This window comes from Rhipicephalus sanguineus, chromosome 2 (genome assembly GCF_013339695.2).
Source record: "Rhipicephalus sanguineus isolate Rsan-2018 chromosome 2, BIME_Rsan_1.4, whole genome shotgun sequence".
Taxonomy (NCBI): domain Eukaryota; kingdom Metazoa; phylum Arthropoda; class Arachnida; order Ixodida; family Ixodidae; genus Rhipicephalus; species Rhipicephalus sanguineus.
In genome coordinates this window covers 215579769-215601658 of record NC_051177.1, presented here as the reverse complement: position 1 = coordinate 215601658, position 21890 = coordinate 215579769, and the positions used below count along the sequence as shown (strand labels likewise).

The window sequence follows — 21890 nt, the reverse complement described above, 5'->3', positions numbered from 1 at the left end:
ACTTCCTATGGCCAACCACTGACACTGATGCAATGCCAGGCAGAATCTCTCCTTCAAATTTTGGCTGTAGTATGACATATATGACGTTTCTGCTCGGGTCAGGTGACTCTCCTGCACGTGACGCTGACCAGAAGTTCTGTAGCTGCACGCTTTAGGGCATGCAAAGACGCTTCACCCATCTGTGGCACAAAGCTACAAGTAAGCCGTGCAGAGTTCTCAGAAAGTAAAGCATCCTAGCTGATGCCTAAGGCCCGTATTCACAAACCAACCTTATACTTTTGCCCTCCTTACCATTTCGGCACCTTAACGCATTTCCGCATTTCACAAACAAATTTTATGCTTCACTGCATCTTAACCTTATCGCCGTGAAAAGGAGGTGTTTCATAAGGTTGCCCGGCAGGTACCTTAAGGCACCACTCATGCGGCACATTATGGCTGACCACACAAGCAGCTTTGCAAAGAAACCCGGTTTCATTGTGCTTTTAAGAAAAGGGGATGGACACAATGGGCGTCCATATATGCAATGAACGCTGCGAGTGCTCGGGAACCATCGAAATCCCATGAAAGAGTTCAGCAATGGTCTTCCTGAGCAGACTTCACATTTAGGAGCGAGTCTTTCTCTTGGTCTCCAGCTTTTGCCCGAGCTGCCGCTGGAGACAAGCCCTGACTACGATGGCTTTCCCGTGCCACCATTCCTTCAGCTGCTGGTGGCACTCTGTTTCTATGGTGCAGGCACTTTTCAAAGTGTGAATGGTGACTTCGTGGAAATACCCTAGGTCACACCGGTCCCACATTATTAAAAGTGTGAAAAAATAATTGCAGGCACGTTTCGCAATTATTTGCAGGCACATTTCGCAATTATTTGCAAACATGTTTGCAAATAATTGCAAACATGTTTTACTGCAGGAAGGGATATTTGTTCTTGCTTTTTTGCACTTGCAGGTAGGGTTAACAACTCGTCAATGAAGGGAGTCGGGACGGAGGGCACGCACTAACATAGGGAGCCAGTGAAATCAGTTTTCTTTAGTGAGCTATCTTCCAGATAAATTTATTCTTTCTTTATCCTTGCGTGCTACTTGAGCTGGCTACGTGCAGCTCGCAACACTTTTTCTTGCTGGAGAATGTACTCGTACAAGTTGTCACACTTCATGTTCAGCCAAAGTTGCTAAAGTTCTTCGTAGCCACTGCAACGTTGCTTCGTGCATGCTATCCGTGCGAACTTCCGTGTTCCTAAGCGTGACGTGTGCTGTTGTGCGTGCACTGTATCACATAACAAGTTCTAACTGGACGGTCCAGAACAGATCCGGGACGGCACGGGACTCGGGACGCTGTATGAAAAGTTGGGACAGTTCCGCGAAATCCGGGACGGTTGGTAACCCTACTTGCGCCGCCACTACTCAGTGTACAGCCGCACGTCGCTCTTGCTGCTGAACTGTTCTTTAAGCTGCTTCCACTACCTCTAGTGACACAGCGTATTATCACAATTTTTTGCTATCACAATGCAATGCGTCCAAGTCGATGAGCAGCCCTGGGTCTTCTGTAAAATTCAATTTTGGCCTCTCTGCTGCCACAACAAAATATAACAAACTAACATGAATAAGTAAACGAATGCCTACACACTCAATAACAAAGCGTATATATGACACACACAGACATCCACACAAGCACACACACAGGCAGACAGAGAAAAAACTGCTCACAACTGTATGAGTTTCTGGTGCATTTGTTGAAAGCATCAATTCGTGGACTGGCACATCTGTCTCCGCTACTGCTTCAGCGGCACGTCTACACGAGCCACCGGTTGCTATGACAACGTTAAAGCTTTAACAAACAAAAAGGGTATGTTCAGCCCCGGTGCTGAGGAAAGAGGTGGACTGCTGGCAAGCGGAAACGAAAAAAATTCATTCGCTCTCCCCAACTCCCCTTATATACGTTCGGTGGACTAGTGCCTCCGTGTGGCTACACATTTCAAGGCACGCTGGCAGCGACCTCTACAGAGTACACGGCGTGGCCAGACGAGATGCATTCTTTCCGCAACTTGCACGGGCGTGCATGCCTGCATTTATTTTACTGTTTTCAGGAGCACGCAGCTACTTTTTCTTGCTAATAAACTAGCAATGAGCAAGCCCAAGTTTGTAGCCTCACTCCCACGCTCATTCCTTATGACGACAGGGCCAGCTTCCATAAGGCTGAAGCAAAGTTTGAGATTGGGCTAGTTGGTAATCCATCTTCAACAACCAGTGCAGAATGGACAAGGGACAAGAAAGGAAACGGAGACAAGCACTGTCTTCCAACTGAAGGTTTATTGAAAAAACGCACATGTATATATGTCAGCATACCACATCACATGAACGCGCATAAAAAATCACGCAACTATCATCAACAGGTTAGCAGAAAACACCTATCGGACATGACGACATAATAATCAAATGAGCAGAAAAACCAACGAAAAGCATATCAATGGCGTGGACCATGGCTAACGCTGTCAAGAAAAGCCAGCTCTTTTGGGGTCAAGGCAACCGAGGGCTTGGTGACACAGTTAACCTTGGCAATAATTGAGGCATCCAATGATGCCTCGGTCCCTCTGGTTTGATCATTTGCATGTTTGGCCAGGACCCCGATTTGGTCGAACAGGGGAGTACAGCCGCAGTGAGAACAGCGCTGGGCAAGGAGCCCATCATTTCTTTTCTGTACCTTCAAATTGTGCTCTTGTAACCTGATGTTCAGGCATCGCCCCGTCTGTCCAACATATTTTAGACCACAGGAAAGAACACTGTACACAACTCTGTCGGCACATTCAACAAATTGGTTTTTATGTTTCCCCTTACACTTGCGCGGCGCGCCTGCTTCACAGGGCATGTCCTAGCACACAACTGATGCAGTTTGTGCGGTGTGGAAAAAACAACAGAAACACCCGAACGTAGGCTATCTTCTTGAGTCTATGTTACACCAAAATGACTGCCCCCTTCCGCCTTGATACTGGCTGTTCTTCGCCAACTGTGTTGGCTAATCTGATTTTTCCTCGCAACGCCTCCGCCACTGAAATCAGCAGATGCATTGGATAACCCGCTTGCTCAAAACGAGCTATATGCGCTCTGAAGCTGCCGTCAACAGCGTGAGGGCAGGATCTGGTGAGTGCATTCCAAAGACAGGTGTGCACAATAGCCCTTTTCACCAGCTTGCTGCGGGCTGACCCAAACGGCAGAGGTGGCTTATTCACCCGTGGTTCGTATTTCTAACACAGGTGGTTGCCTGAAAAAGTCAACTTCAGGTCTAAAAAACACAACAAACTATTTTCCGGGACTTCATGGGTTAGCTACAACGAACTTAGGCACTCTTTGAACATAGCCAACGTGTCCTGAACAGAAGAATCAAAAGCAGCGTCATCACAATCTATTAAAATAAGGTAGTCATCTACATACCGAAAGCATAAACCCTCATTTGGAAGACAGCGCTTGTCTCTGTTCCCTTTCTTGTCACTTGTCCGTTCTGCGCTGGTTGTTGAAGATCCATAAGACTGCCTTAAAAGCGAATAAGGCGAGTTTCTGAAACGCCCTGTGACCTTTCCTGGTCAATCTTTTACCCTCCTTATGAAAGGGCGCCTTACACTGTCGGGTTAAGGCTGGTTAGTGAATACGAGCCTGAGTCATAAGTTGAGTTTTGCAGCAGTCACTTTATCAATTTAGCTAACCAGGAGGCTGGCAGTCTGAGGACAAATTTTTGAACACATAGAAAGCCTTTCTTTCTGAGAAATCTGCATGGATTTCCTTGTAGCTTCACAGCTGCTGGAGAACACAATTCATTGCAAACAACATTTATTCATGCAATATCAGAAGTTTGTTATTTCCTGTTGTCCATATCTGCAAAATTTGTCATCTTTTTATGTTGCATATAACTGTGGTCTCAGGAACAGTCTCTATGAATCCTGCATTCTTTAGAACAAAAGACTGAGGCGCTTTTACTATGTCTACCATGCTATGCATCATTGCTGGGACAGTGCAGAAAGAACTGCAGACACAAGCAGCAAAGCATTTTCGTCATGCTGCATCCACAGATGAGGCCATGAGAACCTTGTGTGGTGAACATGATTCTGGGGCACTAGCTGAGACATGTGGAGAAGATACACACACACACAGCGCACATGTTGTGCGTGTGTATGCTCTTCTTTATGTGCGCCTTGACTAGTACAACAAAATCTTGTTAAAGACACGAACTTGCCCAAGGAAGAGTTCTAGTAGGATAATCTTGTACTGTTCCTCACAATTGTGAAGTTGACACATTTAACATAAGTTGCTAGAGCTTATCGTGTCTGTTATTTACTTAACTCAAGGTAATGTCCAGAGGTACCAATACTTGGCATGAAGTATTGGCATCATAAATACAACTGCTGAACTCCAGGTTGCCATTTTTACAATTCAGGGGTGCCAGACAAATATTTGCCTACCTTTCCACTAAGTTTCACAAAAAATCCACTTTTGTGGGGCAATGTAATAAATCATTTGTGACACTCAGAGAATCCGCGGTATTGCGAATGCACAGTACGGTCCACTGTTAAAGGGAACACTCGAATGAGCAACTTTTATTTTGTTGGCCGCTTAACAGCTAGTGGATGCGGAAAGACTGTTTGTGCACATTACTATTTTATCATAAGGGTTCAGAACTGTCAAGCACTGTTATGCAGATCTAAGCCACTATGCTTTTGCAGGAAAGCGAAATCCGGACATACCTGAAACGCAAGTGTTCCCTTTAACAGTGGACCCGTCTGTACATCCGACCGCACGTCGTTCCTACCTTGTGGTAGAAGGCTGGTGCAGATGCTCTGGTTGCCAGACACAGCACCACAGGATTCTGCATCATCCTGCTCTGCAACACCTTTGTAAAAAAAAAAAGGCTCTTTATTGTGCTTGTATTTCTACTTTCATTACATCAAGGACAGAGGAATCTTGTCTTTTTGTAGCTCATCCACCAAGCAACATTAAACTGTCATGCCCCGTCTTCATCGAAGAACAGTTGCTTCACAAAGCTGCAGTAATGCAGCTTCACAAAGCAGTTTTGTGCAGCTTCACAAAACTGCACAAAGCTTCACAAAGCTGCAGAGCCCAGGCCTGAGCTAAGAATGGCGCTGGCTAACACTCCCAGCTATTAAGCACACGTAAGTACCCTACAAAAAAGTGTACGAAGGAAGCACCTTCCGTTGTAGCTCAAATGGTAGAGCATCAGACGTAGTAATTCGAAGGTTGTGGGTTTGGATCCCACTGACGAAAAGGGTGACTGTTTGTCCACTTTAATCTTTTTCGATTTAAGTGAGAATCCCTACACTACAGTTAGGGATAATGTCCCTTTGCTTTCCTTGGCTGATTTTGTCTGTCGGCTTCATCAGCTGTGTATAAAAAGAAGAGAGAGTCACACAACATGTCTCTTCAGCTGTCATCTTTCCAGTGTTTTAAATTGCAATATCAACTCGGCCCCCCTTCAATCCCCCTTTTGAGATGCCCAACTGTGCATGTGCAGCTGCTAGCGGCTAAGGACCAAAACAACATGGCAGCTGCACGCAGTTACACCGGCTCCACCTCTTGCTACTGCGCACTTGGAACGAGTTCCGAACAACACTGCTGTCCAAAATTTAGCGTGATGCCAATGTGGTCTGTCACTGAGGCCCCTAAAAAGTGTGCTATAGAAAAGAGACAATCCAAGGTTACTTACGGTAAAAGACAAGAACCACATGGTATGCTGCACGACGGCATCGATCGATATACATGCATACGAATGCACACAAACATGAATTCTCAGTATCTTTTCTAACTTTTCATCTTTTCACTACAGGTCACTGCACCTACTCCTTGCTGCCAGTAACAAATCCAAGGGGAGGTCATCCCCACCCTCAACTTGCTTTTGGAACCCTCTCGCCTTACGTATTCTAGAGGCTCAGTCAAGAGCATAATAAAGCATTTTTTCCCCGCTTTCATTACATCTTTTATCCTATGCGCCCCTACAGCATGGTAATGTTGTCAATTTCCCCGTATCCTTTCTTTTTTTTTCAAATCTTGCCTTTTACTGCGCTGCGGCTAGTTCATTAATGGTTCCACTGTTCTCAAATGCTTTCATGCACTGCTGCTGGTTGCTGTGAAAACCATGTGCGTCCCTTTTATTGACAGCATTGAGCTGTGTGCAGTCACTTATGAAAACCAAAAAATCGCAGACCAGAAAATGAAGGAAAGCAGTGGGTGCGGTATGACAAAAGGATACTTTAAACGAATGCAGGTGCTGATGGTACGCGTTTAGCGTTGAGTTCGTGATGCATTTATTAAAGAACTAGCACAGGTGAAGTGACCAGCGGTCCGAAATGGAGCAAGCACGAGCACCAACACCCATCCCCATCTTCATCTTGCACTGGCGCTCCTGTCTGTGCCCTATTCATTCTACAAATCACTCCCCCGTGGTAAAGGAGCCATCCTGTCGACCTAAGGAACAGGTACGACTGGTGGGTCATACAGCGGCTTCAGTCGGTGGACATGAACAGTGTCGCGGCCACGGCAGCGACGGTCTGCGGATGATTGAACGGGCTCGACAATATAGTTGACCGGAGATGCTTGACGTAGGACGTGGTAGGGGCCTTCATACTTGGGCAGTAGCTTTGTGGAAAGGCCAGGAGCAAAGGAAGGAACGCGAAGCCACACCAATGTTCAAGGCGAATATGACTGGAGAGGCAGGTTTGCGTCATGGCGGTCTTTCTGGCGTGCTTGGTCTTGTGCGGTTAAGGAACATGCGAGCTGCCTGCATTCCTCGGCATAGGTGGCGACTTCAGATAAGTTGTGGACTCTGAAGCATCCGGGTGGTACAGAAGAATGGTGTCCATAAATGAGGAACAGTTCCTGGCCATAAAGAACAAAGAAGGGAAAAATCCTGTCGTAGACTGAGTGCTGCTATTGTCAGCGTACGTAAGAAAGGGTAGTAGAGGGTGCGAGTGCCAAGTCATATATGAGGCGCCCTCCATAGGATGTACTATATAAAGGGTGTACTGTGAATAAACAGGGGCACTTCTGCTGGGGACTCTGAGCATGTGTTTTACTCCACGGCCCTCGGGCTTCAGCCTGCCTCCTCGGCCGCCTCGGCTCGAACCCTCCCACCACAGTATGCAGTCCCAGTTGTTGTGGTCAGCAGAGATGTACATGGAGAGCATGTCACCTAGTGTGTGGTTAAAGCGCTCAGTCATTCCGTTGGTTTGTGCATGGTATGCGTTGGTTGACCAATGCACAACGTTGCATTCACGGAAGAGGGCTTGTATGGCTTCAGAGAGGAACGTGCGTCTGCTGTCGCTGAGTAGCTTGCGAGGCCCACCGTGGCGAAGAACAAGTTAGTGAAGTATAAATAAGCCGACTTCACGTGATGTGGCCTCTGGCAGCGCGGCAGTCTCAGCATACAGTGTCAGGTGATCAATACCGACTATCACCCAGCGGTTCCCATCAAGTGTGTACGGAACGGGGCCGTACAAATCGATTCCGGTGCGACCAAAGGCCGGGAGGGACAAAGCAATGGCTGGAGCAGTCCAGTGACTATACGTGGTGGGCTCTTCTGGCGTTGACACTTGGAGCATCAACACGTATTGGTGGACAAAGCGGTACATTTCAAGCCCGAGGCATGCATCCGAGCATGCGGTACAGCAGCCCGAGGCATGCATAGGTTTTCATTACACCAGCGTGGCCGCATTGGAGATCCGTGTGAAAAGAGGCGCAGATATCGGCACGGAGATGGCGAGGAATCACCAACAACCACTTGCGACCATCAGATAGATAGTTGCGGCGGTATAGGAGCCCATCGCGGATGGTGAAATGTCGAGCTGTGCGCCGCAGCAGACAAGTGGCGCTACGCGGTGAAGGCTTAGATAGGAACTCTATTAAAGAGACTATACAAGGGTCCTGGCGTTGCTCAGAAGGCATGTCAGCGTGTGTAAGAGACGCAGAATCGTAGCTGGAAACAGACGCATTTCTACAGTCATGGGGAAGTGGAGAGCGCAAAAGAGCGTTGGCATCTGAATGTCTACAGCCTGACCTGTAGACAACGCGGATGTCGTATTCTTGGAGACGTAATGCCCATCGAGCTAGACGACCAGATGGGTCTTTTAGTGACGACAACCAGCAGAGGGCGTGGTGATCAGTCACGACATCAAATGGGCGGTCATACAGTCGAGCCCGACTATATCAAACCCGTTTATATCAAATTATCCCGTATATCGAACAATTTCTAAACACGGTATATTTACATTGAGAATATATAGCAAAAGTTACTGTTACATCGAACAAAAATAGCAACGACAACCGATATATCAAACTCCATTTGCCTCAAAAGTGCCCCAGCAAGTTGGCTTTCCCTTGCGGTGGCGAGGAAAACTGCCGGCGCCACCCTAGAAAAAGTGGTTTAGACCCGGCTGTGCACAGGCGAACACCCCCCTGCAAAAAATGATCCTGGCCTGCTTGCAGCGCTTACAGCCAATCAGAGGCCGTCGTGCTTTCTTCGAGGCGCAGAGGCGGTACAAGTGAGCGCCATTTTTTCTTTATGCTTGCGTGCCTGCTGCTGCCTCTTTTCCTCGAGTCCTTATTCAGCGTGGTCCGTGCTGGTGGTGTTGCCTGTTAGCGCTCTGTGAACTTTCTTGGCGCGCTGTCGTCATGGCTTCTGCAAAGAGGCAGACTTTGCCGTTCACCGCTAAACTCGAAATCATAAATCGAGTCGAGCGTGGTGAGAAGTCTGACGTCGCCGCCACGTACGGATCGACATTCGACGAGTTCGTCAGTGCGGACGATGATGTCGCCATCATGGGCCAGCTACAAGATGAGGACTACGTTGCAGACGTCATGCCGAACACGAGCCAAAGCGACAGCAATAAGGAAATTGACGATGGCCCGTTGCCTACATCCTCCGAAGTGATTGGTGCACTTGCGTTGGTCCGGCGCTATTGCGTGAATATGGAAGGCTGCTCCGACTCGTTGGACAACGTGGAGGCGTGCGTGCTGTCACAGGCAGCGAAGTCGTTGAAACAGAAGAAAATCCAGGACTATTTTGTTCCAGAGTAGGGAGTACTTTTCTTATAGGTATGTGCCTTTGTGTCATCAAATTCTATAGCGGGCCTATATCAAATTATGCCATATATCTAACTAATAAACATCGTTTTTGGGCGAGTTCGATATACCCGGGTTCGACTGTATACGTAAGGTCTAAATTTTGTGATTGCCCGAACAATAGGCAATCACATTCTTTCTCCGTGACCAAATGATTTGCTTCAGCTCTGGTGAGAGTGCGACTTGCATAAGAGACGACAGACTCGTCGAAGCCAGACTTGAGCAAGAATAGCGCCAAGGCCGACTCCACTGGCGTCCGTGTGGATTTCGGTAGAGGCGTCTGGATCAAAGTTACGGAGAATTGATGGCAATGTCAGTAGATAACGTAATTTTGCGAATGCGTCATCTCAAGCGGAAGACCATGCCGTGACAAATTGGCTGTCAGCAGGTAGGCGTGTTAAAGGGGCCATTATGGATGCGAAATTACGAATGAATCGCCAAAAATATGAGCATAGGCCTACGAAGCTTTGGAGTTCTTTCAGGGTCGAAGGCTTGGGAAACTCGGCGACAGCGCAGCGCTTTGCAAGGACGTCCTTGCTGACAACATGTCCCAAGATGGTGAGCTTCCTGGCGGCGAAGTGACACTTCTTCATATTGAGTTGTAGACCAGCCTGTGTGAGGCATTCCAGGACACTTGCGAGGCGCAGAAGGTGGGTGTTGAAGTACTTTGAAAAAACTACGACGTCGTCCAGATAACAAAGGCACGTGTTCCACTTGAGACCTCGAAATATGTTGTCCATAAGATGCTCGAAGGTGACGGGGGCGTTGCAAAGGCCAAATGGCATCACATTGAACTCGTACAAGCCGCCAGTAGTTACGCACGCAGTTTTTGGGTGGTCAGCTTCATCCATAGGTACATGCCAGTACCCCGATCGTAGGTCCAGCGAAGAAAAGAACTCCGCCCCTTGCAAACAGTGGAAAACGTCATAGATTCTAGGGAGCGGATAAACATCTTTGCATGTGATCTTGTAAAGGCGCCTATAATCAGCACAGAATCGAATGCTACTGTCCTTCTTTTTCACAAGTACCACAGGGGAGGCCCAAGGACTGTGGGACAGCTGTATGACGCCACGACTAAGCATATCAGTCACCTCATCATCAATAACTCGGCGTTCAGCGTGAAAGACCTGGTATGGACACTGCCGCAGGGGTGCATGGCTGCCGGTGTCTATATGATGAACGATTGTAGACATTTGGCCCAAACAGGTCTGCTGGTAGTCAAAAAACGTCCCAAAGCGGTCAAGAAGCTTCAAGAGCTGCGTTCGTTGAGCAATACGAAGGTCCGAAGCTGCTTAAGAATGTATGTGTCTGCAGATGCTTTCCTTATCTCACCTATTGTATATATTGCGATAATGATGTTTTTTAGGTGTTTCATTACTACTTACTGTCCTGTTCCTTTTTTTAATATTTTTTATAATTACAGTAGAACCCCGCTGTTACGTTCCTCACTGCTGCGTTTTCCCGGCTGTTACGTCGTTTTCCGCCGGTCCCGGCATAGCTCCCATAGGATACAATGTATTGGGAACCCCACTGTTACGTCGTAACTGTCGAACCGTTCCCGTATGATACGTCGCGAAGTGCGCTCGGAGCCGACCGAGTGACTACCAAAGAGAGCGGCCACGGTGCATTTTCACGCAGCTTGGCCTCGTTTGACCGTAATATTAGCCGCATGAGAGGCGCAAGCAACAGGATCTTTCAATTGATGCAAACAAAAGCATGGCCTTCGAGATTCGCGTTGCAAAGATGGCGTCTATGACGTAATTGCTCGCGAAAGCAAGGCCTTCGAGATCGGCATTTACTATTGACAAAAGCACCGCCTTTGAGATTTGTATTGCAGAAACATGGCGTCTATGACGTAACTGCTTGCGAAAGCAAGGCCTTCGAGATTGGCATTCACTTCTGCCATCGCGTTGGCGTAGACTCATCATCATCGTTATTTGTCGGAGAACGGGAGGAGTTCGAGCTGGTTGGAGCTCGCATGGTCGTGCGTGCGGTTCGCGGTCGGACTCGCCGCGCCGGTCGTGATTGCGTGTGCTTAGTTCTTTCATGCCTACAGCTGTTGGTGTTAAAAAAATCACATATGTTGATTACATTTCTGTGGATGAGGCCGTCCTAAGCTCCGCGTTTCTATCCATCGACTAGATCGCGGCTGAGCGCGCCAATTTTCGTGCTGCTCGTAAGAATTGAAATAAAATTCTGTACCACTAAATATTTTGCCGTTTTTCCTGTTTTTCGGCTCTTACGTTTTCCCGTCTCGTACGTTTATTTCCTACGGTCCCTTCAAAAACGTATCAGCGGGGTTCTACTGTATATGTTCAATCAGAATTTGCTAATTGTATTTGTATAAAATGATGTTCTCTAATTGCGTCTAAGTTGTGTATGACATGTTATTTTTAGTTTTTATTTCATTTTTTTATTTTTTGCCAGACTGTATTCGGAGCAAAAGCCTCCATCAGGCTATGCAGCTTTTTGCTTTTGCTTCGGTTTTTCTGTTGTACGTACAGAAAATAAATCTCAAATTAAAATCAATCAATTCAATTGACGGAAGGAAGGCGTCTAGGGAACATGTGTTGGACGTGGTAACGAGATTAACGCTGGCGACCTGGAGGTTTGTTGCGCTATTGGGCAGTTGGCTAGCGCAAACAGAATCAATATCTTCAAGTCGCCCTATACATTCTCAACGAAATACTGTGGCTGCGACCGAAAGCAGGTTCGTGGCATAAATGGTTGCACAAGAGTTTTCGATCGTGACAAGAGCAAAGGGGAGGAGGAAGTTCTTACAAGAAGTGAATGCTTCTGACGGTGTGAACATGGCGCTAGAGAAAGCATAGTCGCAGGAGATCGGCACAAGAACAGAAGAGATAGGTGCGATGTCTGTGTCCGTGGCGACGACGACACAAGGAAAAAATGACTTGCCAGAATCGATGTCGGAGATTGCTGATAATTCTCGTTTGGCCCGGACACAGTCAACAATGGCACGATGTGTGGAAAGGAAGTCCCAGCCCAATATAACGTCGTGCGAGCAGTGTGGAAAGACGACAAATTCAACCACATACAAAACATCCTGAATGAGTAGCCGAGCCGTGCACGTCATGGAAGGTTGTGTGTGATGTGTGGTTGCCGTATGGAGAATAACACCAGAAAGGAGAACCGTAATTTTTTTTAACTTGTGACACATTGCTTCACTCAACACAGACACAGCAGCTCCAGTATAGACTCAGGCATGCACGACAACACCTTCAATAAGACAGTTATTTCGTTAGCAGGTTGAGAATGAGGCCTTATAATTTCGACAGCAGCGCAGTTCTTGCCTCTGTAACTGTGAGGGTCAGTTTTCCGTTTGGACAGGCGAAGGATGATGAATCATTGGCGAAAGCAAACGTCAGCGCGGGGAGGGCTATTGACGTGAGTTGAACGTGAGGCGGTTCAATGAAGAGGTGTCCGAAGTAGCATGGGAGGGCATCGGCTGTGGTGACTTTGTACAGGCGTAACTGTAACTTGCCTCAATAGTACCTGGATGGGGAACGCGGCGGTGGCAGAAACGCTCGACATGGCTGGGTAGACAACAGTAGTAACAGTGTGCGCCAAGGATTATTAGGAGGGATGACAGGACAGCGATAAAGTGGGACGTGCAGGCCTGCCGGTGCCTGCGTTGGGTAGAAGGCATTTATGGGATGAGCAGAGTCCATGCTGTGTGGCAGCACATGTGACTGCCTTCTCGCAACGTCAGCGTAGGTCAAGGACACGAATACAGCCAGTGGCTGGTGCGTGAGCGGAAGAGCTTCGGATACTTACTTCTCAATGGTTTGCCGCAGCGACAAGGAGAGCCCATGAGTACTCCCTGGGCGAAAGGGTGCAAAAGACAATAGTCGCACAACTTCTGCTCAGATGAACTGCTGGATTTGTTGCGTTAATACCATCGGGTCCGGAGAGATGGTGCCAACGGTGAGTGCTGACGCATTGGTCATGTCGAAACTAGGACGGCGCGTGGAAATGCGCTGCCCTCGCAACTCATCGTAGCTCTGGCAGTGCTGAGCGACATCCATGACTATTTGAGAGTTTTTCGCCACAAGCATGTGGAACGCACCGTCCTCGATGCCTTTCATGATATGCTTGACTTTGTCGGCTTTGGACATGACAGGATTGATGCGGTGGCAGAGGCCTATGACGTCCTCAATATATGAAGTGACACACTCTCCAGACAGTCGGGCGCAATCATGCAAGCGCTGTTCTGCGCGGAGCTTGCGCACTGTCGGTCGGCCGAATACGTCGACGAAGGTCATTTTGAAAGAGGCCCCGGTGGTAATCTCAGCAGCAAAACGGTAAGTTGGGCCAGTTGGTTGGGATTCCGTTTCCTTCTCTGTTGTCCTCGTGTGTTGCGCTGTCCCCGAGTGAAAAAATGAAACTCAGCCTCGTGGTTGTTAAACCAGAGTTCCACAACTCCTCTCAGGTAGAAGTGGACACGGCTGAGTTTGTCGTTACCGTCCCACTTGTTGTTGACACTCACTTTGTCATACAAAGAGAGCCAGTCTTCGACGTCCTGCTCATCAGTATTGCTGAAGATGACTGGGTCGCACTCCATTGGAATACCAGGACAGCGTGCAGCTGGGGTTGTGGCAGCATTCTGGTGTGCAACGTCGTCGGGCATTATTTTGACGGGGAAGGTAGAGTTCGGTTACGGAGTTCCAGGGTGCAAAAGAGAACAAGCACTCTCCACCACTTGATGATACACGTTTAGCGTTGAGTCCGTGATGCGTTTATTAATGAACTAGAATAGGTGAAGCGACCAGCGGTCCGAAACGAAGCAAGCACGAGCACCAACAACCGTCCTCATCTTCCTCTTTCACTGGTGCTCCTATCTGCGCCCTATTCATTCTACAATGCCACTGCCATTCATGGAAACGTATGAGGCGGGTAGCTTTTCAAGTCATCCAAAGAGCCTTCAAGCGCACACACGTACAAAGTGCTGTACGCCACTTAACTTTAACCTTTTGTTGTTGTTATGCCTTCGTCTTGCACACCCAGCTTCTCATTTCTTCACCGACTTCCAGCCATCTGTCTTTGTCGTCTAAAGTTACCGCTCTACACATGTTCAATCTTCAACACTGCTTAGAGAAATCGTCCATGCTTTTCCCCCAGCAATTTATCTTTTCCTCCCCTAGTCTCATTTTACTTGCGTTTCAGCCACAAAAGCACGTGTGCTCACTTTCAGAGTGTCAAAGAAAAGCTGACCCATATTAGAAAAACATACCACGACACACGAAAAGACAAACAAGATAAATGGACCCAAAGAGAACAGTGTAGTATCTTATTAAGAGAGTCCAACTCCAGTCGTCTCAATGTATGAAACAAGACCCAAGAATGAACGGAGGGCAGCAACATCAGTTGGCACAGGAGTGTTAACTATGGAGTCAATCTTCTCTGGAAGTGACGAGATACCACATGCAGTGACCTTGTGCCCTAGAAATGCGAGCTCTGGAACGTATTTGTTGTTCAATTTCAGGCCTGAATCCTTCATCTTCTGCAGGGCTGTTTTCAAGTTCAAAAGGTGTTCTTCTGCAGCCTTGCCAAAGACGATCACACCATCAATGCAGAACAACACACCAGGGCAACGGTCAAGGATTACTGCCATCATCTGAAATGCTGCTGGGGCCAAAGCTAACCCAAAGCATACTCTCTGGAAATGGAAAAGTCCATCGTGAGCGATGAAGGCTGTCAAGTCCCTGCTGTCAGGGTGCAAGAGAACCTGATGGTAAGCGGAAGCCAAGTCGAGTTTTGAGAAGTGTGTAGCACCTACCGAAGCATGGAGAAGCTCTTCTTTATGCGGTAAAGGAAAACTATCTGGAACAATAGCCTTGTTTGGCTCTCGGAGGTCTACACAGATCCCGATGCTGCAATCTTTCTTGTCAACAACGACAATGACCGATTCAGAAGCACCGATGTTTCACCATTCAGAAGCACCGAAGCTCATTTGACACTGGCGCCCGGAGAGAACATGGCAGAAGATGAAGCTTGGAAGTATAGGCTGCACGCCCTGATGCGTCTTGACATGATGCGTGAACCCCTTAGCAAGGCCCAAGTCGAGACTGAAAAAAGAAGTGAACTCGCTTGCCAAGGCTGGTGGAAAGTTTCCTAGACCGGGCTGCGTGTCAGACAGTGTGGAAATGGAACGAAGTACTGGGTCATTGACACATGTCAGCGGAGCAACAGACGTAAGCACTTCAGAGCAAAACCCTCAATGCGAAGAGTTAAGGCTTTAAAGGGACACTAAAGGCAAATAACAATTTATGTCAGAGTGAAAGCTCAATGTATGACAATGTCTAAAACGGCAGTATTATCAACAGCAGTGCCCTACTTACCGAGAAATTATGCAAAATGTATCACACGATGAGCGCCACGAGCGGCACATTTTGGAAATGATCCCAATGACGTGAGAGAGTTCGACTACAATTAATCACTCGTAATCAAACTAGCTGCAATAAAAAAAGAACCTTCCGTGCATCAAGAGGCATAATAAAATGCTGCTTGTTTGTTTCTGTCTGATTCATGGAAAAAAGAACCTCTTTGGCATTGCCATGGGGAACGGCACGTGTGGGTCAAAGGTTCCATTTTCGCCGAACTGTGCTTCGCCCGGCACCCCGCTTTGCTCACGCGTTCGCGCCTCAGTGGTAGTTTCAGTATCACGTACTGCCGCGTGTGTTTTGCGCGCTCGTGAAAGTCACTCTGACAGATAGTTCGACAAAATGCCGCATGCATGTGATGTTGCCGGATGCCCGAATGGCGCACGCCGCCAGTGCACGCCGCCGTGCAGTAAAGGCAGGCAACGTTAGGCACGGCAACAGTGACGTAAGAAACACCGCTTTCAGGCGGGTGATTTAAAGTGCGCTAACACGATGCAGACCACTAAAACGTGATTTTATTTCAAATTAAGCACTTCCTTGGCACAAAAGTAGCACTACGAGGTTACCGGACCGTTATTTCAACAATCGTCGACTTAATATTTGCCTTTAGTGTCCCTTTAATGCAGCCAATTCCGATAAACAAGTTCCTCGGCGAACAACATAAAATCAGAGTGACATGGTGCACCCCTAAAACGTCTGCCTTGAAACAACCTAGCACGCAAATGGGAAGTTGGGAATAATCAAACAGAGTGACCTGCAGGGCAGGCAGAAGTGAAATGCTCTGAAAATGTCGATGGAATTCTTGCTCTGACAAAATTGAGACAGACGACCCTGAATCGACAAGCAGTGTAAGCCTGACGTTCACAACTAGCACTTCTATGTAAATTCCCCTACGAGCGGGACATTGCACACTCAAGACTTGCTCAGCACTGCTGCACGACGAAACATCATCACATTCAACTTCATGGACTTGAAGTTCGTTTGTGGTTGCATACATTCTGAAAGTGGCCCTTGCGACTGCAAAACAAACAACTTTTCCTATGCACTGGGCACTGCGACTCTGATGCCAAGTGATCCCGCGAACCACATCGGAAACAATGCGGCAATGCAGAGCGCCTACTGTGTTCTCGGTTTCAATCAGGGGGGCGGTTCCACTGCGCCCCATACCTTGCACCCCATACCTTTATGTGAGCCGCTCGTGCTCTTCATTGACTTCTGCTGAAAGTGGGCTGCTGGCTGTGAACTGCCCTTTTTCAATGAATGCGAAGGTTGCGTCAGACGCTGCAGTGAAAGTGGCTCGACCGAAGGAGAAAGTTCCTTTAGCTCTTCAGCTGCTTGCTCAAACTGAAGCGCGATTCACACCGACCTCTCGAACGAAAGCGAGGTACCCTCAAGCAATAACCGCTCACATACGCGGTTGGAAGCTATGCCGGCCACGAATTGATCCCATAGAGCATCATCTTGAGAAACGAACAAACAGTGTGACACTAGCTCCCTTAGGGTGGCAACAAAGTCATGAACGTATTCGCCTGAATGTTGATGGGGGCGGTGAAAACGATGACGCTCGACGACAACATTGCAAGAGATTGAAAATTGGTGCCGTAATGCCACAAGCACAGTGTGATATTCTTCAGAAGTGGCCATGGCAGACTTTTATCCCCGTCCCTATCGGCGAGTGCTGCGGCGCTTGGCGCTGCCGGTGCTGCAGCGCTGGACCCTGCAAGTAAGGTCCGATAAATATGCCGGCTCTCCACCCCAAACAATGCAAAAGAATAGCCTTGCGTCTCCCTGGAGCGAACTCGGCAGCTCCAGGGGCCGCCAGGTACACGTTGAACATTTGCTCCCACTGCTCCCATGGCAGTGGTGGCCGGCCGGGCACTGCAAGGAAAAACGGCAGCAGAGCGATCCCGGGGAAACTCATGTTGGGTGGGCACGGACAGTGCGCAGCTGCTTGGGGTACGTTTACGACCTCCTCGTCGCCAATGTAGTATCTTGTAGAATACTACTCAAACTTTGTTCCACGCTTGGCTCAAGTGGTCGAGCCTATAAGAGTCCTACTTCGCAAAAATGAGCCATTCATCTGGTCAGTCGAAGCAGACAGCAGTTTCAGAAGGGTGAAAAAAATGCTTTCGTCAAGTACAGTCCTCCAAATGTTCGATCCGGCACTCCCAGTCATTGTATCGACAGATGCTTCCGACTGTGGGTTGGGAGCAGTCAACGGCCAAGAGCTCCTACAGTCGCTTTCGCATCTCATACACTGTCCCCAGCGGAAAGAAAATATGAGTCAGTGAACGTGAAGCACTGGCAGGTATTTGGGCATGTGAGCGATAGCACACGTACCTGTGGGGTCGCTATTTCAAAATTCGAACAGACCACCAGGCACTTGTCTTTTTGCTGTCATCACTAGGATGCGGAAGACACCCACTTCGAGTCGCATGCTGGAGTGCACGACTGCTTTGTTATAACTTCACTGTTGAATACCGCAAGGGGTCCACAAACACTGTAGCAGATGCACTTTCTCGGCTGTCAGCAGCTACCTCAGAAGTAGAGCATGCAAAGAAGGAAGAAATTGTGTCACTCGTTGAGCCAGCCTGTGTGACGAAGGAGTTCAGGCAGGCCGTCCTCGTCGATAGTTGTCTAGAAACCGTCAAGTCATTTGTGCTGAGTTCCTGGCCACCACACAAGTCTTTACCAGAAGAGGTGAAACCGTTCTACCTTATTAGAGAGGAACTTCCTGTTGTTGATGATCTTCTACTGCGTGTAAAGTGCCTCGTTGTTCCATCCTCCCTCACTGCTCAGACTGCCACTGCACACAAGACACATTTTGGTATCACGCGCACTAAGGCGCGACTTTGTGAGTGGTTCTGGTGGCCGCAAATGGACAAGGAAGTGGAAACGGCAGTGAAAAACTGCCACATCTGCCTGGAGGCAGATAAGTCTGCCAAGACATCACCAGCACCAATGCAATCTGTTGAATGGCCTGAAAGACCATGGCAAAAGCTTGCCTTAGACATTGTTGGTTTTTTGGAGCACGCACCTCACAACAGCAGATTTGCTATAACGCTTGTGGATTACCACTCCAAGTGGCCAGAAGTATATTTTTGCAGTGACGTATCCATGAGCACCGTGAAGGACTTTTTAACAAGTGTTTTTGCCCGAGAAGGCTGCCCTGAGATACTACAAACAGCCATGCGGGTTCGTCTTGTGCATTCAAAAAACATCTGTGTTGCATGTGACCGCTGTCTTACTCCCAAGATATTATCAATGAGCATTTCTCAAATGTACACTTGGCACCTATTTCCCACTTGTTCCTGCCTACAACAGTGCTATGAAAGCACGAACACAGCTTCAAGGGAGCAAGCAAACAAAAAAGTCAGTTTCGCCGCAAGGGCAAAGCAATGAATGCGACAGCAAGAAAAGTGGCCCATGATAGACTCGCTGCTAGGCTGCAGAGACATCTACCCCCCGGCAGCAACTACCACGCGAGCAGACAGCGGAAGGGTAAGGTTCTCCCTGTGCAAATATTAGAAGCGAGCGAGCTGGTTGATGACTTTTAAATGCTCCCGTTGCGCTCCTTGTGCCATCTCGTTGGTAATGAAGAAACGCTTATAAGCGCCTGCCATCTCTGAGTCGCGCCAGCAGTAAAGGGTGTGTATATAACACTCGCCGTTAGCTACCTGACGGATCTGCACTTTGTGGCGTAGTGATTAGTGCCACGCACTGCAGAGCGAGACGTCACAGGTTCGATTCCGTGCTTCGGAGGCATTTTTCCGAATTATTTTTCTTTGCGACTTTTATATATATATACATACTTATACATATAAGGTATACACATAAACACATATACATATACGGTATACATGTATATATATATACATGGCGACAGCAAAAACCAGCCGAGACTGTCCATATAATTGCTATCGCAATAAGAACAACATACTACAATGCAAAGCACAAGCCCACACTACTTTCTTTACATTGTCAGCTAACAAGCCTTGCATAGAGCGGCAATGCAGTCGGGACACGCAGCCGCGCCTGCTCGACTGTTTCTTGTGGCCATCACGCGACAGTGCCACAATGCCTCGCAAAAGTCAGCAAACAGGCAGATTCTTTTGCGTCGCCAGCAGCTGTTGCGCACAGGGGGGCGCCCCATACCTTCACTCAGTTGGACCTGCCCAGTCATTTGTCAGGGTGCAGGGCTATGACCATGCAGCTTTTTGACAATAGCAGCAGCCAGGGACACCTAATGTTGCATTGTTACTTCCCACCCGTAGTCCTGGAAAGCCGGGGACCGAGGTTAGGGCTTTGTGAGCAGCACATCATTGCTTCACTTTCATTACTGCATCTATTGCGAAGCTTGTTTTCTTCTCGACTCGACCAATGACACCTGTGGTTGCACCGACTGCAGACGCATCATTGCTCGACAGCCTTCACTGCTACAGTGAACCGGTTTGATCTCCTGCACACTCCAAAGAAAAGGCATTACAGAAAAACCTCATTACAAGAGACATTCAAGGGACCTGAGAAACAAGTCTCTTGTAACAAAGACTTCTCGTAACCAAAAATTCTGAAAACACTGAGCTGTCGGACTGGATCACTTTATTACACACCAGCAACAAAGTCCTGATGTGGCAAAGATTCACGGCAAGATAAGTGGGCCAGTCGTGCATCCACCTACATCCCCTCGCAACTGTTCAGTGCCCGATCATTTGCATAAAACTGTCTTATGGAAACACGACGATGGTTCCAGAGTCTGGCTGCAGGACCGGCATACTAACTGACCAGTGCTGCAGACACTTGGACAGGAATTCAACTCAATGGTACACTGTTGCAGAGTACCACTCCCACATACATGCCAATGTATGTGGGAGCGTGACAGTGATTATGAAAGCATAATGATAGAAAGTTTGGTGCGATTTGTAGTTGCAATCGTGTGAGAGATGACATCTGGTAGTGGAACAAAACAGAATCGAGCCAAGAGAATCAAAATTTCAGGCCGTATCCACTGGCACAACGATGTAGCCCTTCTTTCGTGAGCGTGTCTGTCTTCCATTTCTTCTAAATAGTGAACAATTTACTCCAGGGATCTAAGAAAGTCGTCTTGAGTAACAAAGTGTCTCTTGTAACCATGAAAAATGCTTGAACGCGAGGTGTCGCTGCAGCCAATATTTCGACAAGTGGTCTCGTCTTCTTCAAGGCAACCAGTGCCTTTTAATTAACACGTGTAAGCCCCAACCAAAACCGCATTGCTCCCGCTCTACCACAGTCATGGAGCACGGATGCGGAGCGCATTCAGCCGCGTTCGCTTTTTGCTCCACCTCTTCCCAGCGAGACTTGCTCCCGCTTTTGCAGGTTTCAACAAAATACCTATGTCCCATCTTAGGATAGCAAATGCCGAAGAAGAGCATACTGTGTGCAGCAGCACTATTACATCCCTCTTGCAGACGCCGACCTGAGCTGTTACCACAGGCTGCTACTGAGATGGCAATATGCAAAAAAAATTGCCGTGCCCTCTACAGCAAACACCACTGTCATCTGCTCACAAATACTGCTAAAGAGAAAGCGCAGGGGCATGCTCACCCAACACCTTCAGAAGGACGTTGGCTCGCACAGCCGCGCCTGGCCGGAAGCGCTTTTTTTTTTTCGACCAACGGCTTATGGTCGGTCTCCAGGTGAAACCAAGACCCCGAAGGAACTCGTCGAACCGGATCATGGCCCAGGTAACAGCCAGTGCCTCTTCTTCGATCTGGCTGTACCTTCGTTCCGTTTCAGTCAGTGCACAAGAGGTGTACGCGACTGGTCGGCAATCCCCTGACAGCTGGTCTCGAAGAAGCACTGCACCCAGCCAGAAGGAACTGGCATCTGCGGAGACTGTCGTCAGGAGTGCAGGGTTGTACCTTGCGAGGCAGATGTCTCAGAACAGCATGGTCTTTAGCTGCTCAAATGCTGAGGCTTGCACTAGTCCCCACGTCCAGGCTGCAGTCTTGTTCAAAAGACTTCAAATCAGCGCGGTCGTCTGAGAGAGACCCAGGAGGAAGCGGCCCACATGGTTGAGTATACCGAGAAAACGTTGGACACCATGAACGTCCTGAGGAGCTGGCATGCACTGAATGGCCATCACCTTGTCTGGATCAGGAGCGACCCCTTTGGCACTGATGACAACGCCGAGGAAACTTACACTGGACACGCCAAAACTGCACTTGGCCGTGTTGAGGGTGACCCCCGCTTGCTGAAGGTGACCGAAGACTGCTTAGAGGCACTGGTCGTGCTCTTCTGTGGTGCGGCCAAACACAAGGATGTCGTCCATGAGGTTAACAACACCGGCCAACCCTTCCAGCAGTCGAGGCATCTGTTGTTGGAAGTGTTCTGGGGTCAA

General features: G+C 48.3%; 1 protein-coding gene across 2 annotated transcripts in view; it reads right to left on the bottom strand.

The window, feature by feature from the left end:
* LOC119384074 (DENN domain-containing protein 2D) overlaps nt 1-21890 on the bottom strand; it is a 184981-nt gene that overhangs the window by 100443 nt on the left and 62648 nt on the right. For both annotated transcript variants that reach the window (XM_037652354.2, XM_037652355.2), the window contains exon 8: nt 4792-4872. In XM_037652354.2, the coding sequence (XP_037508282.1) occupies nt 4792-4872 (81 nt within the window). The remainder of the gene's footprint in view (nt 1-4791; nt 4873-21890) is intronic.